Here is a 24,770-nt window from a genome sequence, read left to right on the forward strand (position 1 = left end):
CCCATAACCCTCTTCGGCTCGGGGAGGCGGGCCAACCTCCATTTATGAACGCCTCGTTCAGCTTGACTGGCTTCCCTGCAGGCCAATCGGGAGCGCGGAAGACATCAAAACAAGTCTTGTTTTTCTTCAGCTGGACCCCTGACAGGCAACGGCGTCATCCAATCAGCGGAAAGAAGCCCCGCGATGGGCGTCCGCGCCAGCCATTCAGATGCCGAGCCCGATGGAAAAGGGGCGGTGATTTCGAGCGAGGAGGGAGGAGGGGAAGGAAAAGGAAAAAAAACCCTATAGGGAGTCCTGTAATGGCGACGGGGTTGGTAAGTAGTTCAGAAGTTTTGAAGTGTTTTGAGACGGGTAGAAGTTGGGGGGTAAGTGGGAAACGGGCGAGTCCCGTTTTTTTTTGGCGGGCTGTCACTGAGGGGGTAGATGCTGCCGAGGAAGGACGGGGGACTCCCGTGTCATTCTTCAGCTTGTTCAGACGGGGGAGAAAATGAAAGGGGGATGAAAAGGCTCCGGGATTCCTTGAGGAATTTGAGAGGTTGCTCATCAACACTGAGTGACTTTTTACCTCACGGCTCCCAGTTATGAGGCGTACTTAACTCGGGGTTCCCTCTTCCCACTCTCTCTCTCCCCCCCCACAATTTCCCGGTTCTTTTGGGCCCCTCAGAAGCATTTTAGCCGAGGGGGGCCCTCCCTCTCAGGAAAGGGGGCCCTTCCGAGCTCAGGGACGAGCGCCCCTCCCCCACCGCTTTTTCCTCACTGTTGTTACGCACTTCTGAATGAATGGGGCCTTTCGGCGCATGCGCCTTGGGCCCCCCCGAGGAAAAAGTTTATAAACAAGGTCCTCTGCCAGGCGTCGGGCACGTGACTTGGAAAGAAGGGGCGGGCAAGGGCGGAGAGAGCGAGAAGCGGCTGTGACAGCGCCGGCCCCTGGACTCCGCCCCCCTCGGTTCAAAAGGGGACCAATCAGCGCCGCGAGGCTCCTCCGCCCGCGGCGCGTGACGTCCCCTCAACGGTCCTCCTCCTCCCCCCTCCTCCTCCGGGGGCGCGCGCGCGCGCGACGCCAGAGGCGGTGCGCGAGCTCGGTGCGCTGCCTTGCTTGTGGGGCGGGGTCTTTTTCTCGCCCCGCCCACTCCTTGAACGCTGAATGCGGAAGTGTTCTGGTTTTCTGCAGTGGGAGCTTAACAGCTGCTTTGCACCAATGGAGCGGGGGGGCTGCTCCTCTTTTTTTTTTCCTCTGGGGTGCTTCTTCCCCCCTCAAGCCTTATTTCTAAATCTGTAACAAGTGACCAGGATGGATTAGTTTTGCTTTTAAAGACATCCATTATGTCACTAAGGGGCTGCCACAAAGAAGAGGGGTGGGGTCAACCTATTCTCCAAAGCACCAGAAGGGAGTAATGTAGGGGTCTTCAAACTTGGCAGCTTTTAGACTTGTGGGCTTCAACTCCCAGAATTCCTCCTCCAGTCACGTTAGCTCAGGAATTCGGGGAGTTGAAGTCCACCAGTCTTAAACTTGCCAAGTTTGAAGGCCCTTGATCTTTTCTATCTATTCTCTATCCTACCTCTATCTATTCAATCTATCTATCTATCTATCTATCTATCTATCTATCTATCTATCTATCTATCTATCTATCTATCTATCTATCTATCTATCTATCTATCTATCTATCTATTCAATCTATCTATTCTATTCTATTCTATTCTATTCTATTCTATTCTATATTCTATATATCTATTCTCTATCATCTGTCTGTCTATCTATCTATCTATCTCTTTCTATCTATCCATTCCACATCTCTATCTATTCTAGGGGTCTTCAAACTTGACAGCTTTAAGACTTGTGGGCTTCAACTCCCAGAATTCCTCCTCCAGTCATGTTAGCTCAGGCATTCGGGGAGTTGAAGTCCACAAGTCTTAACCTTGCCAAGTTTGACATAAGTTTGAGTAATGGATGGAAATTAATCAAGGAGAAAATCAATCAATGATCTAAGAATTTTCCTGATAGTTAAATATACTGCCTGGATGATTGGGTGTTCATTGGCATATTCCTGGCAGTTAGAACAATCAATCAGCGGAAAGAGTTGCCCCCAGAAGCTGTGGGTGCTCCATCACTGTGTTTTCAGAAGGGATTGGACAACCATTTGTCTGAAATGTTGTAGGCTTTCTGCTTTGAGTGGGGAGTTGGACTAAAAGACTTCCAAGGTCCCTTCCAACTCTGTTCTGTCACCAGAACCTTGAGGAATTGCTGTCTTTAAGATTATTTCTTTACAGTCTTTGATTTATGTGGGTAAAATGAGGAGCCAAATTGTTGGCAATAGGCTGACTCTGTAAACCGCTTTGAGAGGGCTCTATAAAGCGGTATATAAGTCTAAGTGCTATTGCTATTACCTCCTCACTAGCAATCAACGGCCCATTGGACTAAAGTTAACACCAAGATTAACACCAGACCAACAATCAACAAGTATAAAATACCCCAATCAAGGAACTACAAACACAGACAAACAAGCTAACAGTAAACAACAGCCTAATCAAGGAACCACCAAGACCACTCCCAACAATAATGATAGGCCGAGCTACTAGTATATAAAAACAACTTCAAACCTCACTCCCTTGTAGCACTGATGATATTACCTAGTTGGGTAATGAAATGTGTACAGGAAACCACCAAATTCAGAGAACACCCAGGGACCCCCCAATTATTTGCTGCCTCCATCATTCAAGGGAGTCTAGGAGGCACACAATATACTGAGACAAGTAAAAAGCATTCTATCAGGGAAGGAAATGTCAAGAACCAAGGCATAATGTCGCCCTGCCCCAGAGCCTGTAGGATAAATGTTTGGGATGTTTGACTTTGGAGAGATGCAAAGTTTGCATGGCAGCAATTTTGAGAGCTACCATTGAGCAACACCCGGCTAGCTGCAGAAACAAAGCATGATGAGGACTCTGGATGGAGGACCACAGGACATGCCAAGGTTTTAGAGTAGAACAGGGGTCTCCAGCCCCCAGTTCGTGGACCAGGACTGGGCCGCATAAACAAGCACACAAAACCCCGCCCCCCTCCAGTTCATGGGTTAGATAGATTCTGTTTTTTTAAGTAAACCACTTCCATATTGCTCTCAAGAAGAGTACTATACATGGATAGTTCTATAAAGTCTAGGAAGAGCCAGTTTGGTATACATTACAATACTAGTTAAGGTGTTCGCCTATAAACCAGGATACTCTTTGAGTTCTAATCCTGCCTTTGGCATGAAAAACGCTGGGTGACTGGCTTAGGGTTATGGTTAGGCCAATTGACTTCATAGGGTTGTTGCTATGGGTAAAATAGGAAGAGGAAGGAGTGTTTGGTATGCTTGCTGCCTTGAGTTGTATATGTAAAAAAAAAGCAGGATAAAAATCTAAACAAAATCAGTCATCAGAAACGGAGAATGACTCAGAGAAGAATGGCCTACCATGAGAACGATGTTGGGATCCAATCACATGTGAATAAATCATCCTCCCTTTCCCAAAAGCCAGCAAGCCAGACGCAAAAACAAAGATCTTGCAAGAATACAAAGTTGAAATGCACTGGACTGGTAAGATAGCATAATTAGTTCAAGGAATACTAGTGGGCATTTAGCAACAAGAATGGATCTTAAGTATAAAAACATCAACATTAATACAAATAGTTCATTTTTCATTTGAATCTTATTTGGAAAGGAAGCATACCTAACCTGGAGCCAGTACTCTCTGCTTTCACCTTGGGTTGTCAGCTTGGTGCCTCTCTTGGATGAGATGGTCTGTTCAGATTTGTTTGTCCTATTGAATACATAAAAACAAATACTTTATTTTTAGGCACAGCAGCATGTACCTCTATGTTGCTTTTCTATCGTGCTTTGCTAAATACTTAAGGAGCTTGGAACTTTGGGCATATGGCAGACTGATAAGTTCATAGGCCATTTCTAAGGCAGATAAGCAAATAGTTCATGACAGCTTAGGATATTGTAGTACTTTGGTTTACGTGTCTTATGTGATGTTATTAAAGAATCTGGTCATTTTTACTTGAATTAAAAGTTTACCATAGTACGTGCAGCTGCTTAAAATCACCTGGGACTTGCTTATGTAACAGTCACACATTTGGCTTCCAAACAGTGGGAAACTGAGCATTTTATATAGCAGGTTTAGCTAAGTGTCATCTCTGTGAAAATATTGTGTTTATTTGATATTGACACATCTTCCTACCCGTGATGTTTCTGGTTATTGTCTGGTTATTACGGAGTGCACTGAATATTTTAGGATTTCCAGACTAAAATAAACTGCTAAACTGAACTTTTTTTTTTTTTTTTAAAAAAAGCAAAATATGAAGCATAGGAAAAATAATTAAATTAAGAATGTTTTGAGCTGGCATACTTTCCAGAGGTAGTGCAATGAAAATGCTTTAAGTCTCTTTCCCATCATTTTTACACGTTAGACATGCTTGAACTAATTAATATACAGTAACAAATTAAGTATCTTATGAAAAGAAGACAAGTCTCTGTGTTCTGAAAAGTCACTTTACTTCCTTGATTGTGGACCAGATTTTATTTTTTGGCTATGTGATGGTCAGGACTTTATAACAATCTTACGGATAGAATAATTAACCATTGCTTGATTATTATTAGCCTTGTATGAGGCTATCAACTCCCAATGAAAACGAATCAGTTTTTATTTTTGCTCTTACCGGTTGCCCATAACTTTTCTAGGGGAAAAAAAAAGACTTAAAAGTGGTAATACACAAACCATTGCTGTTTGTTTATGTTTAAATCGCCAGCTGTGACCTTTCCCAGATTTTTTTTCATCCCAGATTTCCATTTATGCTTAGCCTTGCTTTTTCTTTTTCTTTCCCCTTAGAGTTCTTAAAATGGCAATACGTCAGGGTGAAGTGTTGCTGAATACTTCAGCTAACTCTGTGAATACTTTTCATTTCAGTCAGATAATTTGAAGCGCCCTACAATGGTTTGGGAAATAAAGACAAACCAGATGCCTACTGCGGTGCAGAAAGTCCTGTTGGTGATGGACAAGAGAACTTCAGGAATGAACGAGGCGCTGGACTTACTGAAGTGTAACGAGAATATTCCATCTTCTCCTGGATATGCATCTTCTGATGAGCATATGGAACTCGGTAAGTATCCGTTCAAGATTCTTGCATTTTAAAGGGCAGCTCCTTTAAAAACCAATGCAGGAAGTCCTCAACTTACAACCACAGTTGAGCCCAAAATTTCTGTTGTTAAGTGAGACATTTGTAGTTTTGCTCCATTTTACGACCTTTCTTCCTGGTGATTCTTATGAAATTGCTGCCTTTGATAAGTTAGTAACCCAGTTGTTATGTGAGCCTGGTTTTCCCCAACGACTTTGGGTGTCAGAAGGTCGCAAAAAGAAGATTGCGTGACCTTGGGACCCAGCCATGGTCATCAATATGAACCAGTTGCCAAGCACCTGGATTTTAATCACACGGTCATGGGGATGCCGCAAAGACTGTAACGGAAGTGAACTACCAATAATTTTTTTTCTGCTCTCTGCACAGCCTTCCTGTCCAAATGCCTCCAAACCACACAGTAATACAGAGACAACAGAATATAGAAGAACTGAATCATATGGAAGGAGAGAAAGGCAATGTGAAGGATAAATATGTGAGAAAGAGCCAGTAGAAAATGCAGCAGGGAGGTTGACAGAAGTTTGGGAAAGATGGGGCGTGACAGACCCCCATCCTGTCTTCACATGGCCACTCCTGTGCTGAAGTCCTTGCGTACCCTGGAGGCCTCCCATTTTTTAATTCCTAGTCCAGGGGGGTGTGAGGTAGTAGCTTAAAAAAGATAAAAAATATACTGAGTTTAAGATGATGGCCAGAGTGTATTGTTTATAATCAGGATAACCGTCCTGGCTGAAGCTTGGTAGAAAAGAACCAGAGATTATAAAAACAAACAGAAGCACCTTCCGGAAATGAATGGCATCAAACCAGTTTTGCAATCCTGTCAAGAAATCTGGATGCAGAGATTCATGAAATTCCAAGGGGTTGAGATCCATAGGAAGAAGACTTTAACTTTCATAGTTTTTGAAACTGAGTTTCATCAATTGAAAGTTAAAAATTACCTTTTACTACATATTCTAAGTAAAGGAGTCTCCAAACTTGGCAACTTTAAGACTTGTGAACTTCGACTCCCAGCATGTCTGGCTGAGGAATTCTGGGAGTTGAAGTCCAAAAGTCTTAAAGTTGCCAAGTTTGGAGATCCTTGTTTCGAAGTGATACTTTTTGGCACTATGGGATTCAATGCCAAATTTCAATTGTGGGATTTTTCAAAGTCTCTTCAAATTGTCGTAAGGGAAGACTGTACAAATATCTTAGTTTCAGAGATCTAATTTCATAGTCATCTTAACAAACAACAACAGGCACACTCAGGTTAAAGGCCCCATCTAACTGAATTAACCATGCCTGAGGAATTATTTTCTGTAGTTTATTTTTAGGTTGTGATCTCAGCCAAACACTGTATGATAGCTTTTTTTACTCAAGATATGTGGCAATTGTTAATTGAAAATCAAGCATGATTTCATTCCAACATTCTTAAAGTGGTCAAAATTCTTATATTCCGATAATGTGACTATGTTAAAACAAATGGTGTCGGAGAGTTTGCTTGCTATATTGCCCAGACCAGAATATCTATTTTTTTCAGCTAAATTATCAGTCACTGCAACCTTTCATTCCAAACTTATTATTGACAACTAAAATACTTCAGGCAGTTAAAATATGCGCATTGGAGCCTGACTATTGTCACATTTTGTGGCTATTTTCCATATCTTCTGTATTTTGTGAAATTGAGGTAGTATGCAAATTTTGTTTCTAGTTCTTCATTAGTGTTGCAAATTCAGATGAGCTGTTTACTTGAGACTTCTGAGTAGTTTCATGAAGAGATGAAACTAAGTTTAAAAGTTCTTTTAATGCTCAAATCCAAGATCATGATGAAATATGGCATTTTAGCTACATACTTCTGTTAACTGAATAAGAAATATTTAGCCCCTGTTGATAAATTTTTCAGAAGTGTTTGTAGGATATTTCTTTCTTCCAAGTTTTTCTTTCTTCCAAGTATGTTGTTCTGTATTCTTCTATTTTGGAATATATGCTCAGTTCAGATAGTTTTGAATTTATATCCTTTCTTTTATGCTGTCATTATATAAGAAGAAACAGAGTTTGGGTTTCATAATCTTTTCCTGAAACTGGATAACATGTCAGCATAGTAATTCAAAAGACCTAACCCTAGAAAATATTTTATTCTGGGATACACAATCTTATTCTTGTGTTGGGCTAGTTTGATTAAGTGGCCCAGTGGTTAAAGTTCAGAATTGCAGACAAACTCTGCCCACAGCCTGGAGTTCCATCCTGAAGGGGCTCAAGGTTGACTCAGCCTTCCATCCTTCTGAGGTGGGAAAATGAGGACCTAGATTGTTGGGGGGCAATATGCTGACTCTAAACGGCTTAGAGAGGGCTGTAAAGCATTATGAGGCAGTATAACAGAATTGGAAAGGATCTTGGAGGTCATCTAGTCCAACCTCCTCGGACAGAACACACTATACCATTTGAAACAAATGGTTGTCCAATCTCTTCTTCAATGTTGGAGCATCCACATCCTCAGGAGGCGAAGTCTTTCCACTGGTTAATTGTTCTAACTATCAGGTACATAAGCCTAAATGCTCTTGCTCTCGATAGGCGTGGAATTGACCCTGTACCTTTTCATTGGCAGATGATCTTCCTGAATTGCAGGCGGTTCACAGTGATTCTACCCCACCCGCCCTCTTCCATCTAAGTGCTCATGTCTCACATCAGGAATACGCAAGGCCTTCTTGGAACCAACACACCTCAGGCAGCAGTCCAGAAAGCACTTATCCATGCGAGAATGGCGTGAACTGGTTGACGGAGCTGGCAAATATAGCCACGAGCCCACAAAGTCCTCTCATGCAGTGCTCATTTTATAACACGTATGGGATATTATTATTATTATTATTATTATTATTATTATTATTGTTGTTGTTGTTGTTGTTGTTGTTGTTGTTATTGTTGTTATCTTTAGTGAGATTCACAGCCTTTGGGGCTGGTTGTTAGCTCAATAGCTCAAGTCCTAACCAAGGACCTAGGAACTGTTCAGGTAGCACTGCAGGATATTATTATTATTATTATTATTATTATTATTATTATTATTATTATTATCATCATCATCATCGCTACAATTTGCAGGCTTGCTTCAAGGTTCCTGCTTTGCATTAAAAGGTGGAGAGAGAAAGAGAGAGAGAATATGCATGTATGTGAGGACGATGGTGATTTATTATTTTTATTCTAGTTGGAGCTTTGTATGCTGATTTCCATTTAGTGTTCAAAGTGTAATGGAAATAACAAATCATTGTTACATAGATACAGGTAGTCCTTGACTTACTACAATTCATTTAGTTACCGTTTGAAGTTACAGCGGCATTGAAAGTAATGACTTATAACCATTTTTCATACTTCAGGGAAACTCTGTTAAATAAAAAAAACCTTAGAAATAGTACAGGTAGTCCTTGACTTACAGCAATTAATTTGATGACCGGAGGTTACAACGGCACTGAGAATAGGGACTTACAACCGTTTCTCGCTCTTATAACCGCTGCGGCTTCCCCATGGTCACGTGATCAGAATTCAGACGCCTGGCAACTGACTCATATTTATGACGTTTGCAGTCTCCCAGGATCACGTGATCCCCTTTTGCAACCTTCATATCATTGGGGAAGCCAGATTCACTTAAAAACCATGTGACTAATTTAACTGCAGAGATAAACTTAATAATGGTGGCAGGAAAGGTCATAACGGGGCAAAATTCGCTTTGTCTGGCTCAGCAACAGAAATTTTGGGCTCAGTTGGGGTTATAAGTTGAGGACTACCTGTACATAATTCTGGAGCTGCCCTGTTTCCACTAGAAACAAAAAAATAGGAGTACTTTCCACACATCTAACTTGCAGAGCTGTTAACTATGCCCCAAAGTAAAACTATGCCCCAAAGTAAAAAGGGCTACTGAGAATGTGTATGAGCCTTCTTTTTCTCTGCATTAGTGTGTGATGGGTAAGAAAGTGAGTCAAGGCAGTAGGTATATTAAGAAATGTCCCTTTTTCTGCTGTCACTCAGAGGGCACTAGAATTTAGGTGCTAGTAGCCTGATAATTGAATGAACAGCTTTCATTTAAAAAAAAATCCTACTTAACTGCTGAAAATACATTATTTAGCGCAATGAAACAACTAAATCAGCCTTAAAAGAAGGAAATTGTACAAGAAGTTATCAAATTATAACTTGGCCCAGATCTTAAAACGGGATCAGAATATAAAAACTTCTGATTGCTGTGCTGATTCGAGAGAAAATTAAATCCAAAAGATCCACCCACAGCCACATCAATAAGTATGCGTGCTTTGAAATCCCTCCAGAAATCTTAATCAAACTGGTACAAAAAAACAAAACAAAACAAAATGAGCAAACTAGAGAAACCTCTGTAATCAGTTCTTCTGTTCTTGGTTCAGTTAAAAATACTTCCTTGCTCAGATTGATCTGTTAATTATTTTCTTGGAACTTAGAAGCCATGTGTGGCTGGCTTTTCATAAAAGAAGCACTAATTCTCTTCTGTAAATAGCAATGTTGATTAGAATACCTTGTCTTGAGATAATGGGATGTTCTAGGAGAAGAATATATCTCCAGCTCGGAGTTGAACTGTAGAGTCCTTGATGTTCTTTGAGCTCAGTTGTTTTCTTGGAGATGCTTCTATTACCAGGCCAGGTAGATCACATTGTCAGCACTGTTGCTACAGGATCCAATCTGGGTTGGTCACTGGGACCAGAGGTTTAGTCTTCTGAGCTTTCGGACTCGTGCTGGAACCCATCCTCAGGAAACTTCTTTCTAGCAGACACACTAACAGATTAACAGAGTTGGAAGGGACCTTGTAGGTCATCTAGTCCAACCCCCCTCCCCCCCTGCCTAAGCAGGAGACCCTACACCATTTCTGACAGATGACAGTCAAGTCTCTTCTTAAAAGCCTCCAGTGAGGAAGTTCCCACAACTTCTGAAGGCAACTTCTGTTCTATGGATTGATTGTTCTCCCTGTCAGAAAAATTTTCCTTATTTCCAGGTTGATCAGTTTCCATGCATTATTCATTGTGTGGCCTTTGGGTGCCTTGGAAAACAGCTTGACCCCCTCCTCTCTAGGGCAGCCCCTCAAATATTGGAAGACTACTATCATGTCTCCCCTGGTCCTTCTCTTCACTAGGCTAGTCCTGCCCAGTTCCTACAACCATTCATTGTATGTTTTATCCTCCAGTCCCCTAATCATCCTGGTTGCTCTTCTCTGCACTTTTTCTAGAGTCTCAACGTCTTTTTTATAATGTGGTGACCAAAACTGGATGCAGTACTCTAGGTGTGGTCTTACTAAGGCTTTATAGAGTGGTATTGGTACCTCACTTGATCTTGAGTATTAGTAGAGAGAAGTTTCCCCAGGATGGGCTCCAGCACAAACCCGAAGACAAAACCACTGATTCTGGTGACCTACCCAGATTGGATCCTGCAACGTTATGCTGGACACATTTATTCGCCTTCATTGACTGTTGCTACAGATGTTGGGTAACGAAATGCCTGCAAAGCAAACCACCAAGCTCAGAGGGAACCAAGGATTTCCTAATGAGGTGCTTAGGATAGAAGTAATTTTCATGAATTAATTAAATAACTATTTGCTCTAGGAGGCTCTTTCCTGCCTTTGTCTTTTTGTAATCGAATGGAAAAGATTTAAAATTTGAGTGTGTCTTTATTGATAAAAGTAACGCTTTATAGACATTTTCTGCTGCTCAAAATAAGCCTGAATAACGGGGGAGGGGGGGGGGGAAGAGATATTGGGAATTGCACTAGTATTGGTATGTTCAAGGAATAACTAAAGGAGCTTTCCATGGTGTGACAGAATTGCTAACCTGTTATTCTTGTGTATCTTCTTCCTTTCCTTGATTAACATCAATTCACACATTGTTTTACAACCCTTTCTTAGGTCATCTCCGGTTCACTTATTAGCTACAAGCAAAAGTTTACATTCCTATGCACGCCCACCACCAGAATCTTCTCCAAATGAGACAGTTTTTCCCAAGCATCACGTTGAGGAAACACCAATCAGACACGAAAGGGTAAATTCCATATGTTGAAGTTTCTAAACTTCAGAAATCTTTTTTAAAAAAAACAACAAACCTTATGTAGCATGATTTTATGTTACTCCTTTATATGTGTATTTATTTAGCACGTAGAGGAATAGATCTTGTGTTGCAATGGACAGTTCAGACAAACTAGAAATGTTACAAATTAGCAAAAATCCCCTTTGAAGCTTGGATTAGGGTCAAACATAGTGAAAGAAAAGCAGAGATTCCCAAAGGTGCTTTTCCGAAAGGCAAGCTGGGCTTTAGTTTTTCCTTGAAGACGTTTCGCTTCAGTCAGAACTGGAGAAACTTCTTGGATCAGAAGCGAAACGTCTTCAAGGGAAAACAGCAGTCCAGCTTGCCTTTCGGAAAAGCACCTCTGGGACCACCATGACCTGGAGGACTGAGAATCTCCCTAGACGAAAAGCAGAGAAGTTGCAGGGGACAAAACAGCAACACAGATGGAAAGAAGATTGTCTCATTCATTTCCAGACCTTCAATCAACACACAGCCTGCCATTTGATCCTAGGCCAAGCAAAACATACCAGGGCTTACTGGAAAGCATGAGCTGTCATTGGAAAGATTCCTTGCTTTGTCATGTCAGATTAATCATGGTAGGCTTTTTAGGACTGCTGCCTGAAGTTAATCATAATAAAAGGTTGCAAAGATATATTTTTATTTGTTGGATTTATATTCCACTTCCAACTGCTTATTCACTGGAGTGAAATATAGCCTCAAAGGATTAGATTTTAAAGAGAAAAAAAAGCAACTGTTATTATTATTATTATTATTATTATTATTATTATTATTATTATTATTATTATTATTATTATTATTATTATTATTATTATTATTATATTTATTTGCCACCTGTCTCTCCAAGGAGCTACTCTGGGTAGCTCACAACCATAAGCGCAAAACGAAGAAATGAAAAGGACGTTTAAACAAAGCAAAATAAAAAATAATAGAACAATAAAACAAGGAGAAAGAAAACAAAGGATATACATTGATATTAGTAATTATTATGTAACATGCTTATGTAAGGAATGTACAAGGGCTTTAAAGCATAATTAGAAGATACAAAATTTAGGAATACGCAGGAAAGGCTTGGAAATTGTTCAGTAAGAAAATAACTCCAGAAAGTTTTCTGTTTCAGGGAGTCACATGAATCAACCATTTTGTGTGAACAGACCCAGAAATCTATACGTGCAAACTGTGATTTTATTTTTTCAACAGACAAACAGTGAATCAGAGTCTGGCATTTTCTGTATGTCATCATTGTCAGACGATGATGATCTGGGATGGTGCCACTCTTGGCCTCCAACTGTTTGGCACTGTTTCCTTAAAGGTAAAATAACACTCCCCATTCATTACATGACTGGGTTTAATACTCAGGTTTTATCTTTACGGTTACACTGAATTCTTTTTTTTTTTCCTCCCCTAAAAAATAAATAAAATAGGAACACGTTTATGCTTTCACAAAGGACGCAATCACGTATGGATCGATGTTGAAGATTTTGCTCGATCGGCCGGCTGCAGAAACGAAGTTGATGATTCAGTGGGTGCCTATAAAGTAAGCTCTGAGTATTTTTCTTACTGCAATTTAAAGGAGAGGAAAATCAATCAGAATAGAGTTGGAAGGGACCTTGGAGGCCTTCTAGTCCAACCCCTGCTCAAGCAGGAGACCCTATTTCAGACAAGTCACTGTCCAGCCTCTTCTTAAATAATCCTCCAGTGATGAAGCCCCCACGACTTCTGGAGGCAAGCTGTTCCACTGGTTAATTATTCTCACTGTCAGGAAATTTCTCCTTAGTTCTAGGTTGCTTCTCTCCTTGATTAGTTTCCATCCGTTCCTTCTTGTCCTGCCTTCTGGTGCTTTGGAGAATAGAATTGACTCCCTCCTCTTTGCGGCATCCCCTCAAAAACTGGAATGCTGCTATCCTGTCACTCCTAGCTCTTTTCTCTAGACTAGCCATGCCCAGTTTGTGCAACCGGGAAGCATTTACGGAAAGAGAAAAGCATGTATGCAAATCCTTTCAACACTATGAAGTAGTTCCCATAACAGGGAAATGACGGCATCTGAGAGGAGCATTGGGAGAGGACAAGAAGATGGCCGTTTGCTTACTCACCCCGGAGTGTTGCAATTTCCCCAGGACCAGCAGTTGGGCAGTAAATCGTGTGTCTGTACTTTACCAAGCCCCACCCCTCCCCCAAAAAACCACATTTCCTTAAACTGCTGGTTCATGAGCAGCCAACACAGTTTGTAGGAACTCCTGCCCCTTGTGGCGGATGTAGTAAGACTTGTGATCCCATTAAAACCATAACAATCGGGACCTTTAATTGTTGACCTTTAATGATGAGGGGACTGGAGACTAAAACATATGTAGAACAGTTACAGGAACTGGGCCTGGCTAGTCTAGTGAAGGGAAGGACCAGGGGAGACATGATAGTGCTCTTCCAATATTTGAGGGGCTGCCACAAAGAGGAAGGGGTCAAGCTATTTTCTAAAGCACTCAAAGGCCAGAGAAGGAATAATGGATGGAAACTGATCAAGGAGAGATTTAACCTGGAAATCAGGAGAAACTTTCTGACAGTGAGAACAATCAACCCATGGAACAGAAGTTGCCTTCAGAAGTTGTGGGAGCGCCATCACTTGAGACCTTCAAGAAGAGATTGGACTGCCACTTGTCAGAAATGGCGTAGGGTCTTCTGCTTGAGCAGGGGGTTGGACTAGATAACCAACAAGGTCCCTTCCAACTCTGATTATCTGTCATCTGTTAATTCTGCAGAAACAGGGAAGTGGCTGGGATCTCAGAGAGAGACGGCGCTGGGGCTGGGTTCGTTGGGCTGTCTGATCAGGCTTGTGTTCCTGTGCAGGGCTACGGCGCTGACGGGTTGAAGCTGATCTCGCACGAAGAGAGCATTTCCTTTGGCGAGTCAGTACTGAAATTGACTTTTGATCCCGGCACAGCAGCTGAGGACTTACTCACCGCGGAGTGCAGACTGGACCACCCCTTCTATGTTAAAAATAAAGGTAAAGGGGAACAAAAGAAAATGTTCTTTTTTTCATACATGGTAAGAAAAAACAAATGAACATTCTTATACCGCCACTAAGCCCAGAATTTCCATTGCTAAGTGAAACATTTGTTAAGTCTCATTTTATGACTTTTCTTGCCAATAAATCTGTTAAGTCAGTAACACAGTTGTTAAGCAAATCCAGCTTCCTCCACTGACGTTTTGCAACCTCCACTGAAGATTGCAAAACATGACCCTGGGACACCACAACCATCATAAATATGAGTCAGTTGCCAAGCATCTGAATTTTGATCACGTGACCACGGGGACACTGCAATGGTCGTTAGGTGTGAAAACCGGTCCTAAGTCACTTTTTTCAGTGCCGTTGCAACTTCAAATGATCACTAAGCGAATCGTTAAGTCGACTATTCGCAATCAAGACATAAAAGAAGGAACGGTTTTAAGAACGCTCTTTATTATGGGGACAAAGAATTACAGGCAGTCCTTGACTTATGACCACAATGGAGTCCAAAATGTCTGTTGTTAAAGAGAAAAATTTGTTAAGTGAGTTTTGTCTCATCACCTTTTCTGCCACAGTTGTTAAGTGAATCACCACTGCAGTTGATAAGTTAGTCACCTGGTTGTTAAGTGAATCTGGCTTCCCCCATTGACTTGTCAGAAGGTCGCAAAAGGGGATCACATGACCCCGGGGATACTGTGGCCGTCGTAAATGTGAGTCAGTTGCCAAGGGTCTGAATTTTGATCACATGACCATGGGGATGCTGCAATGATTGTAACTCTGAAAAATGGTCATAAGTCACATTTTTTTCAGTGCTGTGGTAATTTTGAACAGCCACTAAATTGAATTGCTGTAAGTCGAGGACTACCTGTACTGAATTTGGAAAGTCCACCATAGTTTTTTTCTCTTGAGCCATTTGACCCCCAGACCAAATCACGACAGAGTTCTTTTTGAGTTCCTTTCTTCAGCTTTACAGTTCCTCAGAATAGATGGTCATTGCTAGTGATCTAGTCCAGGGGTCGCCAACCTTTTGGACCTCAGGGACCACCAAACTCAATTTTAAATCCCATGGACCACTAATATGAATTTTGACTGACTGTGGCTTACTGACGTTTTCCCAGGGTCTCTGCAGAAAGCTTGCAAAAAAATCTGCAGGAAAATTTCCCACCCCATTTACCTACTGATGGACCATTCTTTATTTGGGATCGCAGGATATTGTCTCCAGCTCTGTTCTCAGGGGCAGAAAGAGAGAGAGAGAGAGAGACTTTTGGCTTCTTGCAAGGAAAGCAGCAGAAGCAGCAGAAGTCTTTCTTTCTCTCCCCCAACCTCCACCAGAAATGAGTCTTTGTAAGACTTGTCACGCTGGCACAGCCTCTTGGAGCAGGAGGCCTTGCAGGGTCCCAAAGACTCACTTCTCGTGGAGTTTGGGGGAGAGAAAGAAAGACTTCTGCTGCTTTCCTTGCATGCAGCCAAAAGCAGAAGAAGAAAGAAGCGGAAAGAAGCAGCCTGGTGGCCAGGCCAGGTGTGTGGGGCAAGTTCCCTCCTCTGCTCTTTCCCCCCTCCCCTCACTACCTCGTGTTGTTCACAATACAAGTGACATAAGCCTTGTGTTCCCGCGGTCCATGTGGGTGGCGCAGCCTTGTGTTCCCGTGCAGCCTGGATTAAGTGCTTTGGGGGGTGACATTTCTTTGCGGACCACCCAAATTTTCTCACGGACCACCAGTTGGCGACTACTGGTCTAAGTTGACAACCACTGGTGTAGGGGTTACGATATCAGATCAGAAGTTGGAGGCTGTGAGTTCAAGTCCCGCCTTAGCCGTGAAAACCAGTGGGTAATCGTGGGTCCACACACCTCACAGGGTGGTAGTTGTTGTGCAGAAAATAGAAAAGGGAAAGGTGTATTGGACACATTTGCCGCCTTGAGTTACAGTATTTGTAAAAATAATAAAGAGGGCGGTATAAATAAAAAATAAATAAATAAATTTCTTTGTTTTTCCCATTTCGAAGGCCAGATCTACATTATTTCACAGCTAAAAGTCTGCAGAGATTCTCAGTCCTCCAGCTCATGGTTGCCCCAAAGGGGCCTTTTTTTCAGGAGGCAACTGGACTTTCTTGCTTTTTTTTTTTTTGAAGACGTTTCCCTTCTCATCCAAGAAGCTTCTTCAGCTCTGACTGGATGGTGAAGGAATATAAATCCTTCCAAATATTTCCCCACCATTCAGTCAGAGCTAAAGAAGCTTCTTGGGTGAGAAGCGAAACATCTTCAAAAGAAAAGTCCAGTTGCCTCTTGAAAAAAGCCCCTTGGGTATTTCACAGCTGCTTTCTTCATTTTTGGCGAAGCCCGTCTCGTTTAAACATATCTGGATTGCGTCGTATCTAATCGTTTCTCTCTTTTTTTGTTCAGGTTGGTCTTCTTTCTATCCAAGCTTGACTGTGGTTCAGCATGGCATTCCATGTTCTGAAATGCACCTCGGTGATATCTGTCTACCTCGTGGACATCCTGAGGCCCTCAACTTTGACGATTCTGGTGTTTTTGATACATTCAAAAGGTAATTCTTGAAGCAGAGACATGATAATTCTGACTTTTTCCCCCCAAATATGTGAAATTCTGGTTTTGGCATACAGGAGATGTTTTTAAATGTAGAGTAAAAGCAAACAAATTGGATTATAATTCCCACATCCCTAAAATTAAGCTATTTCAGTTAATGCATAAGTGCTCTTTAAACCTGATGTTTTAAAGTAATACCGTTTTTAATACTATTTCTGGGCATATAATTTATTTAATTGAAAATTCTAGCTTTGCTTCTACTATCACTACAAATTATAGACTGATTGGCCTCCCTCCACTAGAGGGTGGAAGGCTACCATTTTAAGAGTAATTCCTGCAAATGTTATTTACTTCTTCAGCTACAGTTCTGAAAGTAGCATTAATTTTGAGTTTAATTACTCAGACGTCAAAGTCATTTGCATTTTTTTATGATGCTAGGTTTCATGGTAACAAAAATGAGCTAATCGTTCACTTAAAAGACCGTCGCATGAGTAGTAAATCTATATTGTTATGTGTGGGGGTGCACGGTGCTCTCTGAGCTTGGTGATTTTCTTGCAGATGTTTCATTACCCAGGTGGGTAACATCATCAGGGTTACAAGGGAGTGGATTGTCAGTTTATATGCAATCAGTCTGCTAAGAACATTCCTACTACTGACAGGGCAAGCTACTAGAGTTCAAACCCCACTCCCATCTAGAGTGATGATATTATCTGGTTGGATCATGAAATGTCTGCAAGAAAACCACCAAGCTCAGAAAGCACCAAGGGTGTCAGACCATTTGCAGCGTGATTGCTATTGTGAGACAACCCAGGAACAAAAAACAGCACACAGAGGCGTAGACATAAATAGCGGTTTATCTACAAGACATATACAGAAATATAAGTGGTAGGCAAAATATCTTACAAGTAAGCAATCTTCTTAACTCTACAGTGGAGATAGGACATGAGAGAGAAATACACCTTCTAATGACTGCCTTATATAAACATCTCTTAAAGTGGTAAAACTTCTCTGGACCCATACATAGTCTTAAAATGGCAATAACTTTGCTGATTCATCCTTATTGCATCAGCCTTACATTGCATCAACCTTAGAGCAGCTGGTCAGCTCTTAAATCTCAATACCTTAATAAAGGACCCCCACAGTCCTCTCCTCCTCCTCCACTCTGTGAACCCCTTCTATCACCGATCATGTTACCTAGTTGGGTAATGAAATGTCTGCAAAATAATAACCAAACTCACAGAGCACCAAGGACCCCCACAGTCCCCTCTCTCCTCCTCCTCCACGCTGTGAACCCCACTCCCTTCTAGCACTGTTGACATTACCTAGTTGGGTAATTAAAAGTCTGAAAGAAAACCACCAAACTCAGAGACCACCTAGGACCCTCACAGTCCAACAAATATTCCCTTCTATTGATACAACGTTAGGTATCATTTGAAGGTAAGCCCAGAATTGGTTTCTAAACCAACCTTTCTTTTCAGTTACGATTTTACACCCATGGACTCCTCCGCGGTCTACGTGTTAAGCAGTATGGCTCGTCAGCGGCGGGCTTCTCTCTCCTGCGGGGGCTCTGGGAGCCCAGACTTTGAAAGATCCGATTGTGGGCCTGCCCAATCCACGCAGACGTCCTCCGTGTACAGCAAATCTGGCAAAAACCACCACTCAGGGACTGCCAGTACTGTTAGTGCCACTTCTCCCAACAAATGCAAAAGACCAATGAATGCCTTCATGCTTTTTGCCAAAAAATACCGAGTAGAATATACTCAGATGTACCCAGGAAAAGATAACAGGTAAGGAGCCCCTGAATTCTGATTTCTGTACGAAATTCATGCTACTACAGGTAAAACTAAAAGTTATGATTTGTTGTCAGTGCCTTATTCTACTGTAACAGACTGTCAGAAGTCAATGTTTCTGTTTCTTTTTCTTTGCCTTTCCTTCCTCACTTTTCTTTCCCCCTTTCCCTTCACCTCTTATTTGCTTTTTTATATTTTATAATACCTTATAATTTAAAATTAAAAAAATTTAAGAAAAAAAAAGAAAGAAAAAACATGCTGAGGATAGTGCTGAAGTCTTTCCTGGATGTATTCTCCCCACCCCAAACACAGAGGAAGGGAGGAAGGAAGGAAAGGAAGGAAGGAAAGAAGGAAAGGAAAGGAAAGGAAAGGAAGGAAGGAAGGGAAAGGAAAGGAAAGGAAAGGAAAGGAAAGGAAAGAAGGGAAGGAAGAAGGGAAGGAAGGAAGGAAAAAAGGAAAAGAAGGGAGGAAGGAAGGAAAGGAAGGAAGGAAAGAAAGAAATAGGGAAATTTAACATTTTACTGCTGGCTTGACTTGATTCTTCCCCCCATCTATTTCTTCTGCAGAGCCATAAGTGTGATACTTGGGGACAGGTGGAAGAAAATGAAAAATGAGGAAAGGCGGATGTACACCTTAGAAGCCAAGGCCTTGGCTGAAGAACAAAAGCGTTTGAATCCCGATTGCTGGAAACGGAAACGAACAAATTCAGTACGTGGCCTTTCCATTCTTGCCATTTCCTACATGCTCTCTTGGTCCTTAAGAGCCCTTGTAGAACGGGGGGCCCAACCCACCCACCCACCTCCAGTCCGTGGATAAGCCCCAAGCCACGGCATGCCAGCAACCGATCCACGCCAACAAATGAAGCCCCACCTGCAGGATGCAGGTAGCACATGAAACCACGCCCCCCACCCCCGGTCCGTGGGAAAACCCCTCTCCGTGGCACCAGGCTGGGGATCCCTGTTGTAGAGGAAACTGATAATAAAATCCAATAGGATTTCCAATGAAATATCCAGATCTACTAGAAGGAGATTCCCCTCCTCCCTCTGTTCAAGGGGATCCACTTTGCCGAAAATTTGCTTTATGGTCCCAGAGAAAGAGTAACACCAGTAGGGTTATTCCAGAATACACACAAAAAGTAGATAACGGACCACTCCAGAGTCTACCCTAATCCTTGCTGCACTCTATTGGATAGTAGTTTCTAGAAGGCAGCAATGGCAGCCTTTTGACAGATGCTAGCTAGGCTAGTTCAGACCTCCGACAAGGCACTAGTTCAGCATTATGACAATCAATTTCACTTCCTTGGCTCTCACACACACACACACACAAGGTAAAATCAGAGTCCCTGGGGATTTTACTCTGCGAGAAGTTGCCACCACACTTAACCATATAGTGGCTTTTAATTCATTGAGGCCAACAACCTGTATTTTTGTAAAGAAATTAGGTTAGAAAAAATTAGATTTCTCTCTTGCTAAAAAAGATAAAGATAAAAATAGTTGGTCAGTCCACTTGTAAGCCGTTGCTTTAATTCTACCCCAATCCAAGGAGATGCTTATAAATACAGGTAGTCCTTAACTTGCAACCCCAATTGATATGGCTGAGTGAGAAATTTTGTGAAGTGAGTTACGCCCCCATTTTACGACTTTTCTTTGCCACATTGGTTAAACAAATCACTGCAGTCGATAAATCAGTAACCCAGTTGCTAAGTGAATTTGACCTCCCCGTTGACTTTGCTTGTCAGAAGGTTGCAAAAGGGGATGACGTAACCCCTGGGTCACTGCAACCGTCGTAACTATGAATCAGTTGCCAAGCGTCTGAGTGTAAATCGCGTGATCATGGGGACAGTGCAATGGTTATAAGTGTGAAAAACGGTCATAAATCACTTTTTTTCAGTGCCGTTGTAACTTCAAATGGTCACTAAGTAAACTGTTGTAAGTAAAGGGCTACCTGTTGTTGAAATTTCACCTCTTACCTCCACCCATGACTGAGTTTTTGACTCATTTATAGAGAACAGTCATCGTAGTCTGAAATACTGCTGGTATTCAGTGCACAGGAGTGCAGGTTTTTTTATACTGTATTTTGTTGTTTTAATTTAATAAAGATATTTTTAAAAATATGCTAGGATGTATGTAACCTTCACGAAATTCCAATCTCCCAAAGCATATGAATAATCTGGAAGATAACTATTTTTATGCATTTGTTTAATAGGTAAAACCTGACTCAACCCTTCCTGATTTGGGATGAATCCATGCCAGTTGTTACAATATTGTTTAAAACGGGTCGCCAACCTTTTGGACCTCAGGGACCACCAACCTCATAATTTTAAATCCCGCTGACCAGAGACCCTGGGAAAATCCCCAAAAACAGTCTGCAGGAAAATTCCCCACCCCGTTTTCCTACCGATCAATCATTCTTTATTTGGCATCACAGGATACCGTCTCCAGCTCTGTTCTCAGAGGGAGAGGGAGAGAGAGAGACTTTTGGCTTCATGCAAGGAAAGCAGCAGAAGCAGCAGAAGTCTTTCTTTCTCTCCCCCAAACTCCGCCAGAAATGAGTCTTTGCCTGCACAGCCTCTTGGAACAGGAGGCCTTGCAGGGTCCCAAAGACTCGTTTCTGGTGCAGTTTTTGGGGAGAGAAAGACTTTTGGTGCTTTCCTTGCGTGCAGCCAAAAGCAGAAGAAGAAAGAAACGGAAAGAAGCAGCCTGGTGGCCAGGCAAGTTCCCCCCCTCCGCTCTTCCCCCCTCCCTTCACTACCTGGTGTTGTTTGCAATGCAAGTGACAAAAGCCTTGTGTTCCCATGGGGCATGTGGGCAGCACAGCCTTGTGTTCCCACGCAGCCTGGATTGATTGCTTTGGGGGCTGACTTTTCTCTGCAGACCACCAGTGGTCCCCAGCCTAGTGGTTGGCGACCCCTGGTTTAAAATACAGGTAGTCCTCAACTTACAACAGTTCATTTAGAGATCATTCAAAGTTACAATGGCACTGAAAAAAGTGATTTATGATCACTGCAGTTTCCCCATGGTTGCATGATCAAAATTGGACAGTTGGCAATTGAGTCATATTTATGACTGTCGCAGCATCCCGGGGTCATGTGACAAACACCCCCCCACCCACACTCCTTTTGTGATCTTTCCAATAAGCAAAGTCAATGGGGAAGCCAGATTCACTGACCTTAATTTTAACCAACTGGAGTGATTCACTTTAACAACTGTGGCAAGAGAGGTCGTAAAACAGGGCCAAATTCACTTAACAGCTGCCTCGCACTCAGCAACAGAAATGTCGGGCTCCACCGCGGGCCTTACGAGGTCAAGGACTACCTGTGATTTACTAAGTGCCCAACCTGCGAGCGTGCTCTTGACACCCACTTCCATGGTTTTGGCTGCAAGAAAATTGAACCCAGAACAAGTGAAATTTAATTCGTATTTCCACGAACAAAATTTCCTGTGTCTTTAAATAGGTGTTTTTTCCCATCTGTCTTCCTTCCCAGGGGTCTCAGTAGCATCAAGATGGAACTTGAATAAATCCAGGGTGATGGGAAGACACGATCAAGGTTTCGTGATTTGGTGTGGCGGTGTGGCTATAATACACTGGCATCGTTGGAGTCACTAAGGAATGAAGTTTTGCTTATTACAAGTAGAGCATTAAGCAAGCTAAGAGTATCAACATTTAAAAAAACAAAAAAACCAAATTGCCTTATATATATATTTTATTTTTCCCTTCCAAACTACATTATATGTCTATCAGGTATAATAGGCTTGAACATGGATATCCTGTGGTGCTAAGGAGAATAGTAGGAAGAAGAGAGGAGCTTTGTATAAAAAGTTTCATTTTCTAAGGAAAAAAAAAATGCACAAAAAGGATGCAATTTGAAACATGTAACATCTGTTTATAGGACAATTTTTATTGCTGATTAATACGTATTGCACAAACTTATGTAATTAAACTAGCAATTTTGCAAGCTGGAATCTTCTGACATATAATAGATATATATATATGAACTTCTAGTTTGCCCGGTGCCAACAGAAATATCAGAATACGTGGCAAAGCGAATAGTATATATAATGTACGCTATATGTAGCAAATTGTTGTCTATATGGGAAAGTTTCACATATTTTGGGTGTGATAACTTTAGTAAAATTAAAGGCTGGTGAGAAGCCTGAGCTGCGTTAAAAAAGATTAAACCCACAAGCAGATTGCATTGTTCAAGAGGAATGGTGCTTTCATAATTCTTTCATTTAATGTTAATTTTTTTTCCTATGCTGCGTATTTTAAAAGATTTTATTTTGCCATAAGACATCATTTATGGTGGGGACAAACCTTGCACTTATTTTCGGTGCAATATTTGCACTTTACTTCCCCCTCTCCCCCTTCCATCTATCTAAAAAATAGAGCAGATATATATATTCGATTAATGGCTATTTTTGCTGTGAACATTTAGAACATAGCTTTTAATATTACTAAATAGTGTGTTTCTGTCAAGAAATCACAAGAAATTTCAGCACCTGATATGTATGTCTCTACGTGTTGCTCCTATGATTTTGCACACTGTATTCTTGTATTATTTCAAAATAAATTGTAAAAAATTATTCTTGTATATTTTTCTCTATATAAAAATATATGAAGCATCACAGTACAGTCTTGTGAATTGATCTTACCGATTGCCTAATTGAAGGAATGCTTGAAAACAAGGGCTGGTAGAAATATTTTAATTACATTTCCAATTATAACGTACATACAACATCACACTGATGTAATCTGATATTTCATAAATCAACATAAAATATGTATATATACGTGTGTGTGTGTGTGTATGTATGTATGTATGTATATATATATATATATTTTCTTAAGTTTTCGCGGGTACTTACATGTATGGCATTCAGCTTTGTTCGGGTATTTTCCCACATCATTGTAGTTGTTCTTTTAAAGTTGTAGCAATGTTTCAGCAGAATCTCATCTGCCATCATCAGAATGGCAGGAAAATTCTGCCGAAAAGCCGAATACCATACATGTAAGTACCAACTAGAAAACATTATATATATATATATATATATATATATATATATATATATATATATATATATATATATATATATATATATATATATGTGTGTGTGTGTGTGTGTGTGTGTGTGTGTGTGTGTGTGTGTGTGAGAATATGATATTTTCAAACTAGAACAGTTGGTGAAAAGAAAATATTAAATCCAAGCAATTTTTTTCTCTTGTCGATTTAGGATTAGCTTGTTTTACCAATGCAGAAATAAAGCCTTTTCGAATTGATTTTCAATTAAAACAATAAAATATTTTTTAAAAAACCTCTTGGGAAAAAAGGGTGAGAGATACAGAATGCATTCGAGGAAGAAAGTCAAAACAGGCTGTGGATTGTGGAGCAAGTTTGAGATGCTACTCGTAGGAGGAACTCAGAGGTATACCGTGTGGGTTGATCAGGGACTTCCGATGTTTTGCAGAAAAAAAACATTTACTGAAGGGAGCTCAGTCCCTTCTGCAGAAGCTGCACCATGACAGGATAGACGGGGGCAAATTCTTTCCCTTCTCTGCTTCTTACCGATTGAACATAAGCTTCCAGGGCCCCCCTGCTTAAAGAGAAAATATACTGGAATTAAACTTTTTTTTCTTCTCATTATAAAACTAACAATACCGTAGCTTTCAAAAGGATCGTTTCTTTATTGCTTAGGTCTTAAATGACTGACCTTATCAAACCCTATCATGTCTCTCTCTTCTCTCTTTCTCTTCCCTCTCTTTTCTTCTCTCGTTTCTTCTCTCTCTCTTCCCTCTTCTCTTTTTTCTCTCTTCTCTCTTTTCTCCTATCTCTATTTCCTCTTCTCTCCTCTCTCTATTCCCTCTTTTCTCCTCTCTATTTTCTCTTCTCTTTTCTCCTCTGTCTCTATTCCCTCTTTATTCTCTCTCTTCTCTTTCTTTTCTCTCTCTCTGTTTTTGTGTGTGTGAGTGCAGGTAGTCCTCGATTTATGACCACAGCTGAGCCCAACATTTCTGTTGCCAAGCAAGACATTTCTTAAGTGAGTTTTGTCCCATTTTACGATCTTTCCTGCCCCGGTTGTTAAGCGAATCACTGCAGTTGTTAAAGTGAGGAACACGGTTGTTAGGTGAACCTGACTTCTTCACTGACTTTGGGAATGGACATTGGAATAAGACCCATTCCGTTCATAACTTCCCAGGAAATTGTAAGTTTTCC

At 41.3% G+C, this 24,770-nt stretch overlaps 2 protein-coding genes across 4 annotated transcripts in view; one reads left to right on the forward strand and one right to left on the reverse strand.

Annotated features, from left to right (window-relative positions):
* Positions 1–204: 204 nt before the first annotated feature.
* Positions 205–23,142, forward strand: HBP1 (HMG-box transcription factor 1). 2 transcript variants are annotated; one of them, XM_026677186.2, is made up of 11 exons: positions 205–314; positions 4,942–5,134; positions 7,746–7,980; positions 11,049–11,181; positions 12,424–12,535; positions 12,648–12,760; positions 14,065–14,221; positions 16,626–16,770; positions 18,248–18,556; positions 19,126–19,267; positions 22,044–23,142. In XM_026677186.2, the coding sequence occupies exons 1-11, from the start codon at positions 300–302 to the stop codon at positions 22,053–22,055; spliced, it is 1,566 nt and encodes a 521-aa protein (XP_026532971.1). In that variant the 5' UTR covers positions 205–299; the 3' UTR covers positions 22,056–23,142. The 2 variants fall into 2 exon arrangements, with proteins under 2 accessions (XP_026532971.1, XP_087823924.1); XM_087967798.1 differs by lacking the exon at positions 205–314 and adding an exon at positions 3,304–3,569.
* Positions 23,143–23,710: 568 nt separating this feature from the next.
* Positions 23,711–24,770, reverse strand: part of COG5 (component of oligomeric golgi complex 5) — a 132,334-nt gene continuing 131,274 nt past the window's right edge. Inside the window, exon 22 of one of the 2 annotated variants that reach the window (XM_087967795.1) lies at positions 23,711–24,150. In XM_087967795.1, the coding sequence (XP_087823921.1) occupies positions 24,036–24,150 (115 nt within the window). In that variant the 3' untranslated portion in view covers positions 23,711–24,035. Of the gene's footprint in view, positions 24,154–24,770 lie in introns of both variants that reach the window. The other variant, XM_087967794.1, reaches the window with a different exon arrangement.

The sequence above is a fragment of the Notechis scutatus genome, chromosome 6 (genome assembly GCF_049901735.1).
Source record: "Notechis scutatus isolate UNSWTSFEM ecotype Mainland chromosome 6, rNotScu1.2, whole genome shotgun sequence".
NCBI classification, from domain to species: domain Eukaryota; kingdom Metazoa; phylum Chordata; class Lepidosauria; order Squamata; family Elapidae; genus Notechis; species Notechis scutatus.

Excerpts from the sequence above, each read along its gene's own strand:
- HBP1 (XM_087967798.1), top strand. The coding sequence starts at position 3,423 with ATGACTCAGAGAAGAATGGCCTACCATGAGAACGATGTTGGGATCCAA. Across the intron at positions 5,135-7,745 it reads TGATGAGCATATGGAACTCG|ATGATCTTCCTGAATTGCAG; the intron begins GTAAGTATCCGT and ends TTTCATTGGCAG. Across the intron at positions 18,557-19,125 it reads TACCCAGGAAAAGATAACAG|AGCCATAAGTGTGATACTTG; the intron begins GTAAGGAGCCCC and ends TTTCTTCTGCAG.